Source organism: Triticum urartu, chromosome 7 (genome assembly GCF_003073215.2).
Source record: "Triticum urartu cultivar G1812 chromosome 7, Tu2.1, whole genome shotgun sequence".
Lineage (NCBI taxonomy): Eukaryota > Viridiplantae > Streptophyta > Magnoliopsida > Poales > Poaceae > Triticum > Triticum urartu.
In genome coordinates, this window is record NC_053028.1 from 5,174,288 (window position 1) to 5,189,536 (window position 15,249).

Here is a 15,249-nt window from a genome sequence, read left to right on the forward strand (position 1 = left end):
ATCATTCTCCTAATGATGTGATCCCGTTATCAACGACATCCAATGTCCATGGTCAGGAAACCGTAACCATCTATTGATCAACGAGCTAGTCAACTAGAGGCTTACTAGGGACATGGTGTTGTCTATGTATCCACACATGTATCTGAGTTTCCTATCAATACAATTCTAGCATGGATAATAAATGATTATCATGAACAAGGAAATATAATAATAACCAATTTATTATTGCCTCTAGGGCATATTTCCAACAGTCTCCTCGCAGTTTAGTTCAGCCCCGAGACAGTGGACGGTCTTGTGTACCAAGCGCCGGACATGTTTGCTTGATTGGAAGTAAGCTGTCAATATAAATTGAGATCTATTAATTATTCAACTGGTTCAAATAATCTCATATCGAAGACATAAATATGGTTGAGAAACTCACATAATGGTAGAACTGGAGGCGTCTGCACATCGACCCAGATGTCTCTATTACCTTCAATATCATCTTCCGGACGAATATCAAAGGTGATAACCATATCAGGCTCAAATGCATAAGCCTTGCATAGTGCTTGCCAAGTTTTGCATTCAAAATAGGTGTATGTGTCTACATTGTATAATTTGACGTTGAAGGTATAACCATGCTCGGTCTTCAAGTAACTCTTTTTACCTCCATAGTTTCGTTAGGACTGAAACCTATCTTATCCAAGACAAAAAATTTTGCATGGCAGGGGATACGCTAGTAGAATAGTGAAAAATTAAAATTAAAAGTTGAAGCAAATGAAGCATAAGTCATGCTTAATTACGAAAAAAGACTTGTCGTTGTGACTTACTGTATCCACTTCGAAGTTCTCATCCAGCTTGATACTGAAGCGTCTATCATCAACTAGAAAATTTCTGTTGCACAGGCCGCGCTGGTCTTCGCAGTATTCGCACATAATGAAATCGTGTTCGTCGTCAGACGACATTCCTATGTTCATAGGTGAAACATTAAACACTTATTAGTTCTATTAATTCAACTAATTTTGTTAATTCAACTAGTTCAACTAATTAATTGAACTAATTCAACTAAGCACTTACGAAAAATATACCTAATTAATTGAACTAATTTAACTAACTAGTTCAACTAATTAATTCAACTAATTCAACTAAACTAGTTCTATTAATTTTCTTACTAAAAATAAGGTAGCTAGTTCTATATAATGAAATGTTAATTAGATAATGAAATCTCATATAACTAAATTAAATATATATCTAACATATAATTTATATCTAATTCATCTAACATTTGACATTAATATCTAACATATGTTCATATATAGGTGAAACATTAAACACTTACTAGTTCTATTAATTCAACTAAATAAACTAGTTCTATTAATTCAACTAAGCATTTACTAAAAATAAACTAGTTCTATTAATTTCTTACTAAAATAAAGTAGGTAGTTCTATATAGTAATATTTTGATTAGGTCATCAAATCTCATATATACCTAAATTTTCTTACTAAAAATAAACTTGTTCTATTAATATTCATACTAAAAATAAACTAGTTATATTAATTCAACTAGTTCAAATCTCATATATATACCTAATTAATATCTAGCTAATTCATCTAAAATTGATATTCATATTTAACATCTTTTCCATATAATTCATCAAACATTAACATTCTAACATTATTATCCACGTAATTTATCTAACATTAATCTAAACAACAGAAAATAGAAAATAAGTAAAAATAATGTGTGTGTGTGTGTATGTGTGTGTGTGTACGAGCGGGGGGCGACGGCGTACGGGCGGCGGCGGGCGATGCGACGGGGACGGGCGGCGGGCGAGGCGGCGGGGGCGACGGCGGTGACGGCGACGACGGGCAGCGAGGGCGGCGCACTATGGGCGACGCGCGCAGCGAAGAAGTTGGATCGAGAAGAAGTGGTGGTCGATGAAACTGATTTTTTTCGTAAGTGTCATATATATAGGAGGGGTCTTTAGTACCGGTTGGAGCTACCAACCGGTACTAAAGGCCAATTTTCGCCAGGCCAAGGGGCGGGAAACGGCCCCTTTAGTACCGGTTTGTGCCACAAACCGGTACTAAAGGCCCAATTGTTAGTACCGGTTGGAGCTATCAACCGGTATTAATGGTTGTGCGCTGCCACCGGCGGTGCACAATGTTTAGTCCCACCTCGCCGAGCGAAGGGCAGCCGCACTGGTTTATAAACCCAGCCGCGGTTGCTCCTTCGAACTTCTCTATATAGCAGGCTTCTCGGCCTAACTAGGGCGCGCTACCCTGTGAGTCTGCTGGCCCTTCTGGGCCTGCATTTGCACACCCTAGGTCTGGCAGGCCCACTAGGCAGCGCCCCAACAAATTTTTTATATAGTTTTTTTCTTTTCTGTATTATTTATTTTCTTCTATTTATTTTTGAGTAATTTTTTATACAGTTTTTTTCTTTTCTGCATTATTTATTTTCTTCTATTTATTTTTGAGTAATTTTTTATATAGTTTTTTCTTTTCTGCTTTATTTTTTTTTCTATTTATTTTTGAGTAGTTTTTTTGTGACCCTCTCTACTCTTTCGCACATGCTATGCGGGTGAAATGATAATACCATTGCAAGTTTCAACATTTTCAGAATTCATTTTGTAGTGATTTTCAATTTCACGGTCATTTAGCTCTCTAAACAATTAGGTAAATGACTGAAAAACAACAAATGATGTCAGAACATGTTGGAAATTGATGACGTCGCTTTGAATGTTGCATACTGAACACAAAATAAGTCCGGAGTTCAAATAAGTTTAAGAAACATTGAAGTGCCCGTGTAACAGATGAGTTCTCGTCCGAAACACTGATACTCCGAAAGAGTTTGTCCAGTTTATACACGAAGTGCGTCCAGTTTTTGCCGTGACCCTCTCTACTCTTTCGCACATGCTATGCGGGTGAAATGGTGATACCATGCCAAGTTTCAACATTTTCATAATTTATTTTGTAGTGATTTTCAATTTCACGGTCATTTAGCTCTCTAAACAATTTGGTAAATGACCGAAAAACAACAAATGATGTCAGAACATGTTGGAAATTGATGACGTCGCTTTGAATGCTGCATACTGAACACAAAAGAAGTCCGGAGTTCAAATAAGTTTAAAAAACATTGAAGTGCCCGTGTAACAGATGAGTTCTCGTCCGAAACCCTGATACTCCGAAAGAGTTTGTCCAGTTTATACACGAAGTGCGTCCAGTTTTTGCCGTGACCCTATCTACTCTTTCGCACATGCTATGCGGGTGAAATGATGATACCATGCCAAGTTTCAACATTTTCAAAATTCATTTTGTAGTGATTTTTAATTTCACGGTTATTTAGCTCTCTAAACATTTAGGTAAATGAGCAAAAAACAACAAATGATGTCAGAACATGTTGGAAATTGATGACGTCGCTTTGAATGCTGCATACTGAACACAAAAGAAGTCCAGAGTTCAAATAAGTTTAAAAAACATTGAAGTGTCCGTGTAACAGATGAGTTCTCGTCCGAAACCCTGATACTCCGAAAGAGTTTGTCCAGTTTGTACATGAAGTGCGTCCAGTTTTTGCCGTGACCCTATCTACTCTTTTGCACATGCTATGCGGGTGAAATGATGATACCATGCCAAGTTTCAACATTTTCAGAGTTTATTTTGTAGTGATTTTCAATTTCACGGTCATTTAGCTCTCTAAACAATTAGGTAAATGACTGAAAAACAACAAATGATGTCAGAACATGTTGGAAATTGATGACGTCGCTTTGAATGTTGCATACTGAACACAAAATAAGTCCGAAGTTCAAATAAGTTTAAGAAACATTGAAGTGCCCGTGTAACAGATGAGTTCTCGTCCGAAACACTGATACTCCGAAAGAGTTTGTCCAGTTTATACACGAAGTGCGTCCAGTTTTTGCCGTGACCTTCTCTACTCTTTCGCACATGCTATGCGGGTGAAATGGTGATACCATGCCAAGTTTCAACATTTTCATAATTCATTTTGTAGTGATTTTCAATTTCACGGTCATTTAGCTCTCTAAACAATTTGGTAAATGACCGAAAAACAACAAATGATGTCAGAACATGTTGGAAATTGATGACGTTGCTTTGAATGCTGCATACTGAACACAACAAAAGTCCGGAGTTCAAATAAGTTTAAAAAACATTGAAGTTCCCGTGTAACAGATGAGTTCTCGTCCGAAACCCTGATACTCCGAAAGAGATTGTCTAGTTTGTACACGAAGTGCGTCCAGTTTTTGCCGTGACCCTCTCTACTCTTTCGCACATTCTATGCGGGTGAAATGATGATACCATACTAAATTTCAACATTTTCACAGTTCATTTTGTAGTGATTTTCAATTTCACGATCATTTAGCTCTCTAAACAATTAGGTAAATGACTGAAAAACAATAAATGATGTCAGAACATGTTGGAAATTGATGACGTCGCTTTGAATGCTGCATACTGAACACAAAAGAAGTCCGGAGTTCAAATAAGTTATTAAAAATAAAAAAGAGGTGCAATGCTGGTTAATTTGCTTCAAGCCTTTCGGAATAGTGTAGACTGCACTGCACATAGCTCAGTGCAATCTATGCTATTCCGAAAGGCTTGAAGCTAATCAACGTGCAGGTGAGCATTGCGCCTCTTCGTCATTGTCTTTGCACTCATGGCTTATAAACCGCTCATACTGCATGTCTCTTGGCGAGGTGGGACTAAAAATCAGCTTACTAAGAAACTCTAGTACCAGTTCATGCCATGAACCGGTACTAAAGGTCTTCGTGGGGGCCCTAGCCTGACCACAGCCGCACTGGCCTCATTAGTACCGGTTCGTGGCATGAACCGGTACTAAAGGTTGCCCACGAACCGGTACTAATGATGCCCGCCCGCCTAGCCGTTGGAACCGGCACTAATGGTCACATTAGTGCCGGCTCAAATTCAAACCGGCACTAATATGCTTCACATTTGACCCTTTTTCTTCTAGGGAACCCTAACCGCCTTTTCTTGGTGGAGGGACAAAGGAAGGAGACAACAACTAATATGCACGTCAACTGTTCGCATGGCCCAAAATGAAAACTCACATCCTCTAATATGTGAAGTGTTGCCAGGTATGTCAACATGCCAATCCTGATAGAGCTGCCTACCCAGGTCTGCTCGAGCCCTTGCTTGTGCCCAAGGAGTCGTGGGAATTCATCAATATGGATTTCATTGATGGATTGCCTTAGTCTGGACACGCCAATTACATACCGGTTATCGTGGACAAATTCATCAAGTTCGCCCATTTCTTGGCTCTCTCTCATCCTTACACGGCATCAAAAGTGTCCCTGCTCTACATGAATCACGTCTATTGCCTGCACGGCTTTCCTGGGGCAATCATATCAGATCGTGACCCCATCTTCACAAGCCACTTTTGGCAAGAATTCTTCAAATATCCTGGCACCGGTCTGCCGATGAGTATTGGCAATCACCCACAAACAGACGGGCAGACGGAGTGAGTCAACCAATGTCTCGAGACATTCCTCAGGTGCTTCACTGAAGCCTGTCCTCGTCGCTGGAGCTACTGGATTCCTTTGGCACAATATTGGTACAACTCGTCGTTCCACTCAACTATTGGTATGTCTCCTTTCCGAGCTATGTACGGGCACGAGCCCCGGCAATGGGGGCTCACAACAACCTCGGCCTGCTCTGTTCCCGCTCTTCGCTCGTGGCTCGATGAAAGGGCTACGATACAACATCTCCTACAACAGCAGCTTCACTGTGCTCGCAATCTCATGAAACAGCAAGCAGACAAGAAGAGATCTTTCCGAGCCTTCAATGTAGGCGATCAAGTCTTCCTCAAGCTCCAACCTTACATACAGACGTCTGTGGCAAACAAAGCCAACCACAAGCTCTCGTACTGATTCTTTGGACCGTATCGCATCATTGCACGTATCAATGAAGTCGTCTACAAGTTGCAGCTACCAGAACACTCAAGTGCGCCTTGTCTTCCATGTGTCGCAGTTGCGGCGTGCACGGATCCTTACTTCTTCGACTACCGACCTTCCAGAGTGTTCTGACATTCCTTCTGTTCCAGCATCGATTATTGATTACCGATGGCGCAAGCACCGTGAAACTATGGTGGAGAAAGTCCTGGTGCGCTGGTCCAATCCTGCAGCAGTGCCGGACTCGTGGGAAGACAAGGAAGCTCTTTGCGCTCGGTTTCCTGTAGCAGAGGCTTGGGGTCAAGCCAGGAGAGGGGATGTCAACAACTCTGCCAATCAGGTCCCAGCAAACAGTGACTTACACACATCTATGGTAGACCTGCGCCCACAACGCACCAGGAGGCCCAACCCACGAGTCGCTGGATCGATGATTTTTGGTCGTGGGTTCATGAGAAAAATGAAGTTTTCACCATAAGGTCCGCCTACCTATGCTTGCTGAGACAAAAATGCGGAGAGAGGCATGGCTTGAAGGGCGGTCAGATAACTCTAATAATGAACGGGAGTCTAAGCTATGGGGTAAACTCTAGAAGGTCAACGTCCCATCAAAAGTTAAGGTCTTCTTATGGAGACTTTCTCACCAGTCAATCCCTACATCGGATGTACGCCACCACCGGAACATGTCGACCACCACTATATGTGGGTTGTGCGGCTCCGAAGACTCCTGGCAACACTCCTTGCTGCACTGCACTATTGCGCGATGCGTTTGGGCTTTACAGGATCCTGACCTGGTAGAAGCTTTGAACAATGCAAGGGAACCTGATGCCAAAAGATGGCTATTTGCCTTGCTGTACATGCTATCCACGACTGAGTTTATTCAAGTTGCAGTAACCCTTTGTGCACTTTGGTACTCAAGGAGACAAGTCTTGCATGCAGATATTTTCCAAAGCCCATTTTCTACACATAATTTCATTATGAAATACATCCGGGAACTAGAAGAGTGCAAGCCCAAGCGGGTTCATACAGGAACAGTGGCAAATCAGCGTCATGTCCCTCCAACATTGGATTCCTCCGCCACCTGGTTTTGTTAAAATAAGAGTGGATGGGGCTGTTGCTAGAAATCAGAATGAAGGTTCTTTTAGTGCGGTCTGTAGGGATTCGGCGGGAGTTTACTTGGGCTCATCTGTCATCAGAATTCATGGAATTACAGACCCGCCGACGCTAGAAGCTCTAGCTTGCTGTGAGGCGCTTGCTCTAGCTTCAGACCTAGCATTATCGCATGTGATTATCGCCTCGGACTGTCAGGGTGTCGTCACGGATATACATAACCAAACTGGGGGAATGTATACAAGCATTGTCAAGGAGATAGTAGAGGCGGCAAGAACGATTAATGATTGTTCCTTCATCTTTGAAGGTAGAGCCTCCAACCTCGAGGCATATAGCCTCGCTAAGCACGCTTTCGATCTAGATTTTGGGCACCATGTGTGGCTTTTAAACCGATCAGATCTTCGATGTATTCCTATGAACATTATTGAGTAATAATAAAGTGTGTTTAGACTCATAAAAAAAACTACTTCTACAAGCAGGCGCGACGCTCTGGGCATCCAGAGGATCAGGCACGGCACTGGCGGCGGCTACCTATTGTTCTTTCCCCGTCTGCAACTCCCCAATGTCAGGCAGTTATTTTGTCACATGCAAGATGTAAAACAAACTAGGATGCGTCTAGCGGGCAAACAGCTGCCCTTTAGCGCTGCGTGGCGGCCGGCTATTTTAAAATTTTTTTGTCCCCTTTCCTAATTAATCATTCTAATTAAAAAAGTTTTTCATCTGGATTTTAAATGTCTGCACAACCATCCCTTCGGTGCATGCGTTTTATTCTTTCATGTATTTAATTCGTGGCTTCAAAAACTAAAAAAGCATAATTTTTAATCCGCTTGTCGGAATTAAGATCCGTTTTCACCGCTGGAATCCACGCGACGTGCTCTTCAAAACTAGATACCGCATGGGGATGTTTCGACGAACTAGTCTTCCTGCCAACTAAACATCAATGTGTGTGCAACTAGATTAGATTGCCGCGCCAACTGAGTATATGCGTGTGTGCCAAAAAAAGTCCTGCCAACTAAACATCAATGTGGTGTGCAACTAGACTACATTGCCGCGCCAACTGAGCATATGTGTGTGCAACTAGTGTCCTGCCAACTAAACATCAATGTGTGCGCAACTAGACTAAATTACAAGCCAACCGAGCATATGTGTGTGCAACTAGTCTTCCTGCCAACTAAACATCAATGTGTGTGCAACTAGACTACATTACAAGCCAACTAAACATCAATGTGTGTGCAACTAAACTACATTACAAGAGGAGGTTACACATCGAGTTTCGTCGAGGCAATAGACTAGTTGCACATCAAAGTTGTCGTGGTTGCTAGGTTGCAACCTCATACGAAGGTGCAGCTTCAAACATTAGTTTTGAAAAAAAGTTGCACGATGTAGTAATAAAGTTGCACAATACAGTAATAGAGTTGCACAATATAGCATCAAAGTTGGCATCAAAAAAATTTCGTCAAAACATACCCATGCGGGATCTAGTTTCAAAGATCTCGTCGCGAGGATTCTAATAATGAAAACGGATCTAAATTCCGAAGCACGGTTTAAAAGATATGGCTATTTAAAAATTTGAAAACCCGAATAAATGGACATGCGCATCCATGGAATAATGCGGTGTCTTGCCCATATGACCATCCTAGTAGTACATGCCACGTCACGAATAAAGACAAAATTTAGACCACAAAACTACATGCATGCGTGCGTAAGACCAGCCGCTCGTTTTCTCTAATTAGTGTGTATGCACCTTTTAGAATTTAGGAAGACACGTACAGAACATGCTTACGAGCATCAGACCACAACCGAAATAAAATATTCGTGAATAATTTCTTTTAACAAGGTATAATAAAGATGCCTACATACACACACATATCACCGTTATGAACGCACCCACAAGCCAAGACATTGGATGCATGTGTAGTCGACAACATGGTGTCTCCACTGGAGGACGTCACTTGTCGCACACTTACTATACGGACGAACACACATGCATGTGTAGTTGCACTGCAAGCAAACGTAGCTACGCCAGGGCGGCCGGGACGAAGGGCGTGGCGATGAGCATCAGCGGCGTGCGGCGGCGCACGCCGAGGCCACGAGCCTCCTCCATGTCGACCTCGGAAACGCCTTCCGGCAGCGACCAGTCAAAGTGGTAGAGCAGACCGACGAGGGCAAGTTCCATGACGGCGAGCGCGTAGTTGATGCCGGGGCACATCCTGCGGCCGGCGCCGAACGGGACGAACTCGAAATTGTTGCCGGTGAAGTCCACGGCGCCGTCCTCAAACCGCTCGGGCTGGAACTCCTCGGCGTCCTTCCAGTACGCCGGGTCCCGTCCGATGGCCCACACGTTGATGACGACGCGCGACTTGGCAGGGACCGTGTACCCTTGCAGCTCGCAGCTGCCAATGCTCTCCCGGGGCACCAGCAGGGGCCCCGGCGGGTGCAGCCGGAGCGCCTCCTTGATCACCAGCTTCAAGTACCGGAGGTTGCTCTCCTGCAGGTCGGCCTCCGTCACCACGGACTTACCCTTGAACGCCTCCCGGATTTGGCCCTGCAACTTCTTCATCACCAGCGGGTTCCGCATCAGCTCCGACATCCCCCACTCCATCGACGACCCTGCCGTCCCCGTGCCTGCCGCGAACATGTCCAGGATGACGGCCTTGATCCTGCTGTTGTCGAGCTCGAACCCAAGGCCGCCTCCCTCCTGCAGGCCGATGAGCACGTCAATGAGGTTCTCGTCCACCTTCTCGGTGCCGCCGACCTTCATCTTGTCAGCGCGGGCGGCGTTCCTCTCGTTGATCATCTCCTCCAGGAATGCGTCCACCGTCCTGTGGACGCCCTGGAGCCTGCGCTTCATGCCGGTGAGTGCGGCGAGCACTGCCGTCCACTCTGGGAAGAGGTCGGGGATGTCGAAGCCGCTCGCCAGGCGCACCCCGGACGTGACGGCGGCCAGGAACTCTGGCGACTTCTTCGGCGTCCTCCCGAATGCCGCCCGCGCAATGATGCTGTTGGTCAGGCCGTGGAACATGACGCTCAGGTTCACGGGTTTCGACGGCCCTGCCTGCCGGATCTCATCCACCCGCATCCTCATCTGAAGGAATAAATGACCCATCGAATTAAACATATTGTTCAAGGCCGTCAATCCATAACATATTGTTTAAATTGTGGGCTTTTTAAAAAAAAAATCACCGGCGGATGCAAATCTTATTGTTCTGGAGGCGTTCATATGGATTGGACTCCTGACGAACATTCGCTAGATAACATTCCTGATAGTTCAGTTGTAAATCTTGTTGTGACCGAAAGCATTTCGCAACACAGATATAATTAAACAGTTTTGCTAAAGCACATCTAGATAAGTCAATTTTCTAGAAAGTTAGATTTATAACATTTGGAAAGACCGACATAAAAGTCATACTTGTGGTACTTATAAGTTTCTTTTACGCTAACCGAGCCTCGAATTTTACTTCGACTAAGTTGATTTGTCCTCCAGCTTTCTAACAGCCAGCCTTTTGTTTTTCTTTTTCCTCCAGCTTTCTTTGTCCTCAAACCATTCCACATCCCGTTCTTCTCTTTGGCGTGCCTCGCTGCCGTCCGCTGCACCGTCCCCGCCTCCGACGAGGGCGATGTCTAATCCGGCCCGGAATATACTATAAGCCCTTCTCCCCCTACCAAGGTTAATTTTTTGATGATTTCAAGGGTGGGCGAACATGTTGCTCAAAACAATTTGGTTGGTTTAAATTTATGTGTAAAAAGAACTTGGATCGTTGAATATTCACATCTATTTCAGTACCACAGCAATAGGTCAGTTTTCTTCTTAATTCAGCATCTAAAGTTCGAATCAGTTGCTAGCTGATTAACGAATTAACCATCATGACCGAAATGGTGTTTCGTCCATTCTGTGCTACATTTTTTTTCTTGCTAGCTGTTCAAATTTAAAGTTGTTCAAGGTCAAACAAAAATTTCGTTGATTTGTCTGAAACAATTTTCAAAATTTCGACCTATCATTTCGAAACTCCAAACCTTGCCCCTACCCACACATGTCCACCCTCGGAGTCACCTCCACCTGAGATGCCACATCGTCTCTGGCTTTGACTCGTTCCCGGCATGACCACACAGAGCCCCGCCTCGCCTCACCTCTTCTTCCTTCTCCCACGAAATCAACTTACTCAAATTGCAAATTTAGACAACTTGCATATAGCCGTTGTGCACGTGACTCTATTGTCTTGTGTTGCTTAGAGCTTACTCTGGCGTGTTTAATTTTGTTGCCACGTTTAATTAACTAGTAATTAGTAAGTTCAATATTCAAGAGCACCCCTTGCAGAAAGTATCATACTATAGTATATTACTACTACATCATATATAGAAAGTATTATACTACAAATTTTCAATCTCTATATATTAGGGGGTCCGGGAACCTCAATCGCATGAAGGATATTTTTATGACCGAAAACCCCAAACACACGCATGGAAAACCCGTTTTAACCCCCAAATATCCATTTCTGAGCCCAGACTCATCTGCACCTGTGCTGGAAAAAATCAAAACAAACACTAGAAAAATTCAAAAAATTCTAAATTGTTTTGCATGGTAGATAATTTGGTACGTGAGGTCCGCTCCAATTTTTAGATCATTTGGACATCCAAGAAGCTCTCGGCAAAAAATAAATAAATCTGGGGTCTGTAAAAAAGTTTATTGTTCATGTACTGCTCTAACCCTATTTGTCTTTTTTGCTAAGAGCTACTCATATGTTCAAATAATCTCAAAAAATTAGTGGACCTCACGCAATAAATTATCTATCATGCAAAAAAATCAGAATTTTCTATGAATCATTTTCTGACCGGGTGCCGATGAGTCTGGGCACCGAATCGCTACACTCTTTTAACCCCTCCTTGTATGTGAGTTTTTGCTAAGAAGCCGAAGATAAACTATGTGACTTGTAGTAGTAGCCTCCGCAAGTGGGGGCGGAAGCATTGAAGGACTTCTTTGTTGGTGGTGCTCCTTTGGGTACTGAGGTGTGATTTTTCAGGTTGAAAACCCAAGGTCTGGTTTTTATTGGTTGTGCCTGGCAGTGACCTCATTGAAGGCATTGGTTTGTGAGCGCGGTCTTTCTTCAGGATCAAAACCTACGATTTTTGATCGGGCAACGACAACGCTTGTGCATTGTTTTCTTTTTGGATGCGTTGCTTTTTAAAAACTTTCTTTCTAGACGGGTTGTTGTCTTTTGTGGTGGTTAGAGTGTTACTACTGCGGGTGATTGATTGCCGTGGCAGGGTCATTTTTCTCCTTTTTCTATTTTTATTTTTTTTAGCTGTGTGCCTCCTGAATATTTTATGCATCTTGTTGGTGCAGAGGCTGAGTGTAATTAGTATCTAATTGACATCAATATATTTTATTTTTAAAGCAAAATTGTATCAGCATGCATGGGCGCACGTAATAAGAGCTACATACATACCTCGTCCTCCCTAATGTGGCGGAAGGAGAGCACGCGCTTGGGGCCTAGGATCTCGGCGGCGCAGAGCTGGCGGAGTTTGCGCCAGTAGTCGCCGGAGGGAGAGAAGAGGATGTCGGACGACTGGTAGGTGACGATCTCGGCGGCGAGGATCTTTGGCCGCGTGGCGAAGTTAGCGTCGTGGGTCCTGAGCACCAGCCGCGCCGTCTCCCTAGACGAGACCACCAGCAGTGGCGTCTGCCCAAGCTGCAGCATCATGAGTGGGCCATGCGCGCGGGCCAGATCCCTCAGCGCATGGTGCGGCAGCACGTTCATGAGGTGGTGCATGCTGCCGATCACCGGTAGCTTCCACGGCCCTGGCGGCGCCCTCTCCCTCACCGGGTTCAGGGCCACCCTCAGCACCTGCAGCAGCGCAACCGCCACCGCCGCCAGCACCAGCGATTGGACATACAGCTCGTCCATGGTTGTGTTACCTAGAAGTGCCGGTATAATTGTTGTGGCCAAGAGATGGAGCTGGTTGCTCTGCTGCTCGTAGTCCTACTCGTAGGGGTAATATATAGGGCAAGAGGGCGATGGAGGATACGTTGGAAGCAATCGGTTTCGGATGGTGATACGGGGCCATGAGTTCTTTGTGAGCTGTTATGTTAAGCCAAGGGGAAGATGTGCAAGCACGTTCTACGTTTTGTGTGTCATTGTGTTGGGGGCATTTCTCTTTCATGTTTGCTATTATTATTATTTTTGCGAATCACGTTTGCTATTAATACTGATGACCGATTTTCTTTTCTTTAGACGAGGAAACAGATTAACCCGAGCAGATGGAGGGCCCTAGATTAGACAGGCACTCGAGACGCGCACCAACCAGTCGTCGGGTGGCTGGGAGTACAATGGTATTCCCAATCCCAACTCACCAAGGTTTAAGTTCTAGATTTGACACTGGTGTTTGCATTTTTTTTCTGAAATTATTATTTCAGGCTTTCCGGCAAGGTGCGTTTAGTGGGAGGAGACGTTCACGTCGACTACGAAGACGTCGGTGATGACTTCGTCGGTTTTATAATGATGTACCGGTTCAATATCGCAAATATGCTCAGAGCATCTACAACCAGCCGGATGTCTCAAATCGGTCTCAAACACCCGGGCAAGGGGACCTAAATTTTTTTGGAGTTGTAGTCACATTGTTTGTAAACATGGACATTTTTTCCAGAATTTTTTGGGACACTTAAAATTGATTTATTTGAAGTTGGAGCATGGGGAGCACCCCAAGGATGGGAATACTCGATATTTCCCTGGCAAGGGGAAGATGTGCACGCATGTTCTACCTTTTTGTTTGAACATCAGTAAAGGCGCAAGAGCTCATACATACGTACATACACTCACTTCTATGAACGCACACTCTACCTTTATGAGCATCTCCGAGAGACTGAGTCGGCATGTCATCTTGAAATTTACGAAGTCATCGTAGGCGTCTCGTGGTCGACGGGAACATCTTCTCCCACTGAAAGCTCATCGCCAGAAATCCTGAAATAAATCCAGGAATAATGCGAGCACCAGGACTTGAACCCCCTGGTGGACTGGGGATACCACTGTCCCTTTAACCATCCAGCCACAGGTTGATTCGCCATTCTACCTCTTGTGTGTCATTGTGTCGGGCGCATTTCTCTTTCATGTTTGTTGTTACCATTTTTTTTGCAAATCACGCTTGCTATTAATACTGACGACCGATTTTCTTTTCTTTAGTTTAGTCCTTTTTTTGCCACTGCTGGCCATCACGTCCTCGATGAAGACGAGGAAATAGATTAACCCGAGCAGATGGAGGGCCCTAGATTAGACAGGTGCTCGAGATGCGAACCAACCAATGGTCAGATGGTTGGGAGTACAGCCACCAACACTACTAGGAAAAGGCCTACTAATGGCGCATCTAATTTGGCCATTAATGGTGCATTAGTGGTGCGCCATTAGTACCACGCCATTAGTATATTTTACTAATGGCGCACCACTGGTGCGCCATTAGTATTTGGTATACTAATGGCGCACCTCGGATGCGCCATTAGTATATACAGCAGTGCGCCATTAGTATGCCTCCCAGGGGGCCATGTATACCCAGGTGCTTTGGCATACTAATGGCGCACAACAACAAGATGCGCCATTAGTAAGTTCGGCATACTAATGGCGCACTGTTTAGTGATGCGTCATTAGTATCCTTTGGCATACTAATGGCGCACTATGATGTGATGCGCCATTAGTATGAATATTAGGGTTTTTTTTATTTTTTTATTTTCTGTTTTTTGCACAGGTTACAAAATGTATAATTGGACAAAATATAGACAGCACACATCAACAACAGATTCATCGAATAAAATAGAAGATTAGTCTCTGAATACAATTCATCATTTTAGTCTCCGAATACAATTCATCATATTAGTCTCCGAATTGAAAAGACCAAACAAAGATAGAACATTATATTACAAGTCTCGAGACCGCGAGTTTGTCTTGACATTACAAGTCGATATCGATCATCTAAACTACCATCACATAGAAGAGAGCTGCGGTCATCACAATGAGCATCATCACGATGAAACTCGTCTTCATCCGGTTCCTCCAACGCTCCCTCCCCTCTCCCGCTAGATAGCGGGCGTATCTAGATTCGGCCTCGGCCCTAGTGTTGTACCCTTTGTAACTGTTACCGCTGAATCGGTGAACCTGTCTCCGACACTCCTCCCAGTCGTTGTAGACTCCGGGAACCTTACCCTTGTACACGACATACCACGGCATCGCTATGCAATAGTCAAACGAAACGTTAGTACCAA

At 44.2% G+C, this 15,249-nt stretch overlaps 1 protein-coding gene across 1 annotated transcript; it reads right to left on the bottom strand.

Annotated features, from left to right (window-relative positions):
• Positions 1 to 8,719: 8,719 nt before the first annotated feature.
• LOC125523401 (premnaspirodiene oxygenase-like) lies at positions 8,720 to 12,955 on the bottom strand. The gene is made up of 2 exons (XM_048688434.1): positions 12,449 to 12,955; positions 8,720 to 10,089 (listed from the first exon to the last, which is right to left on the bottom strand). Exons 1-2 carry the CDS (start codon positions 12,905 to 12,907, stop codon positions 9,022 to 9,024), a joined length of 1,527 nt encoding a protein of 508 aa, XP_048544391.1. The 5' UTR covers positions 12,908 to 12,955; the 3' UTR covers positions 8,720 to 9,021.
• Between the last annotated feature and the right edge of the window lie 2,294 nt (positions 12,956 to 15,249).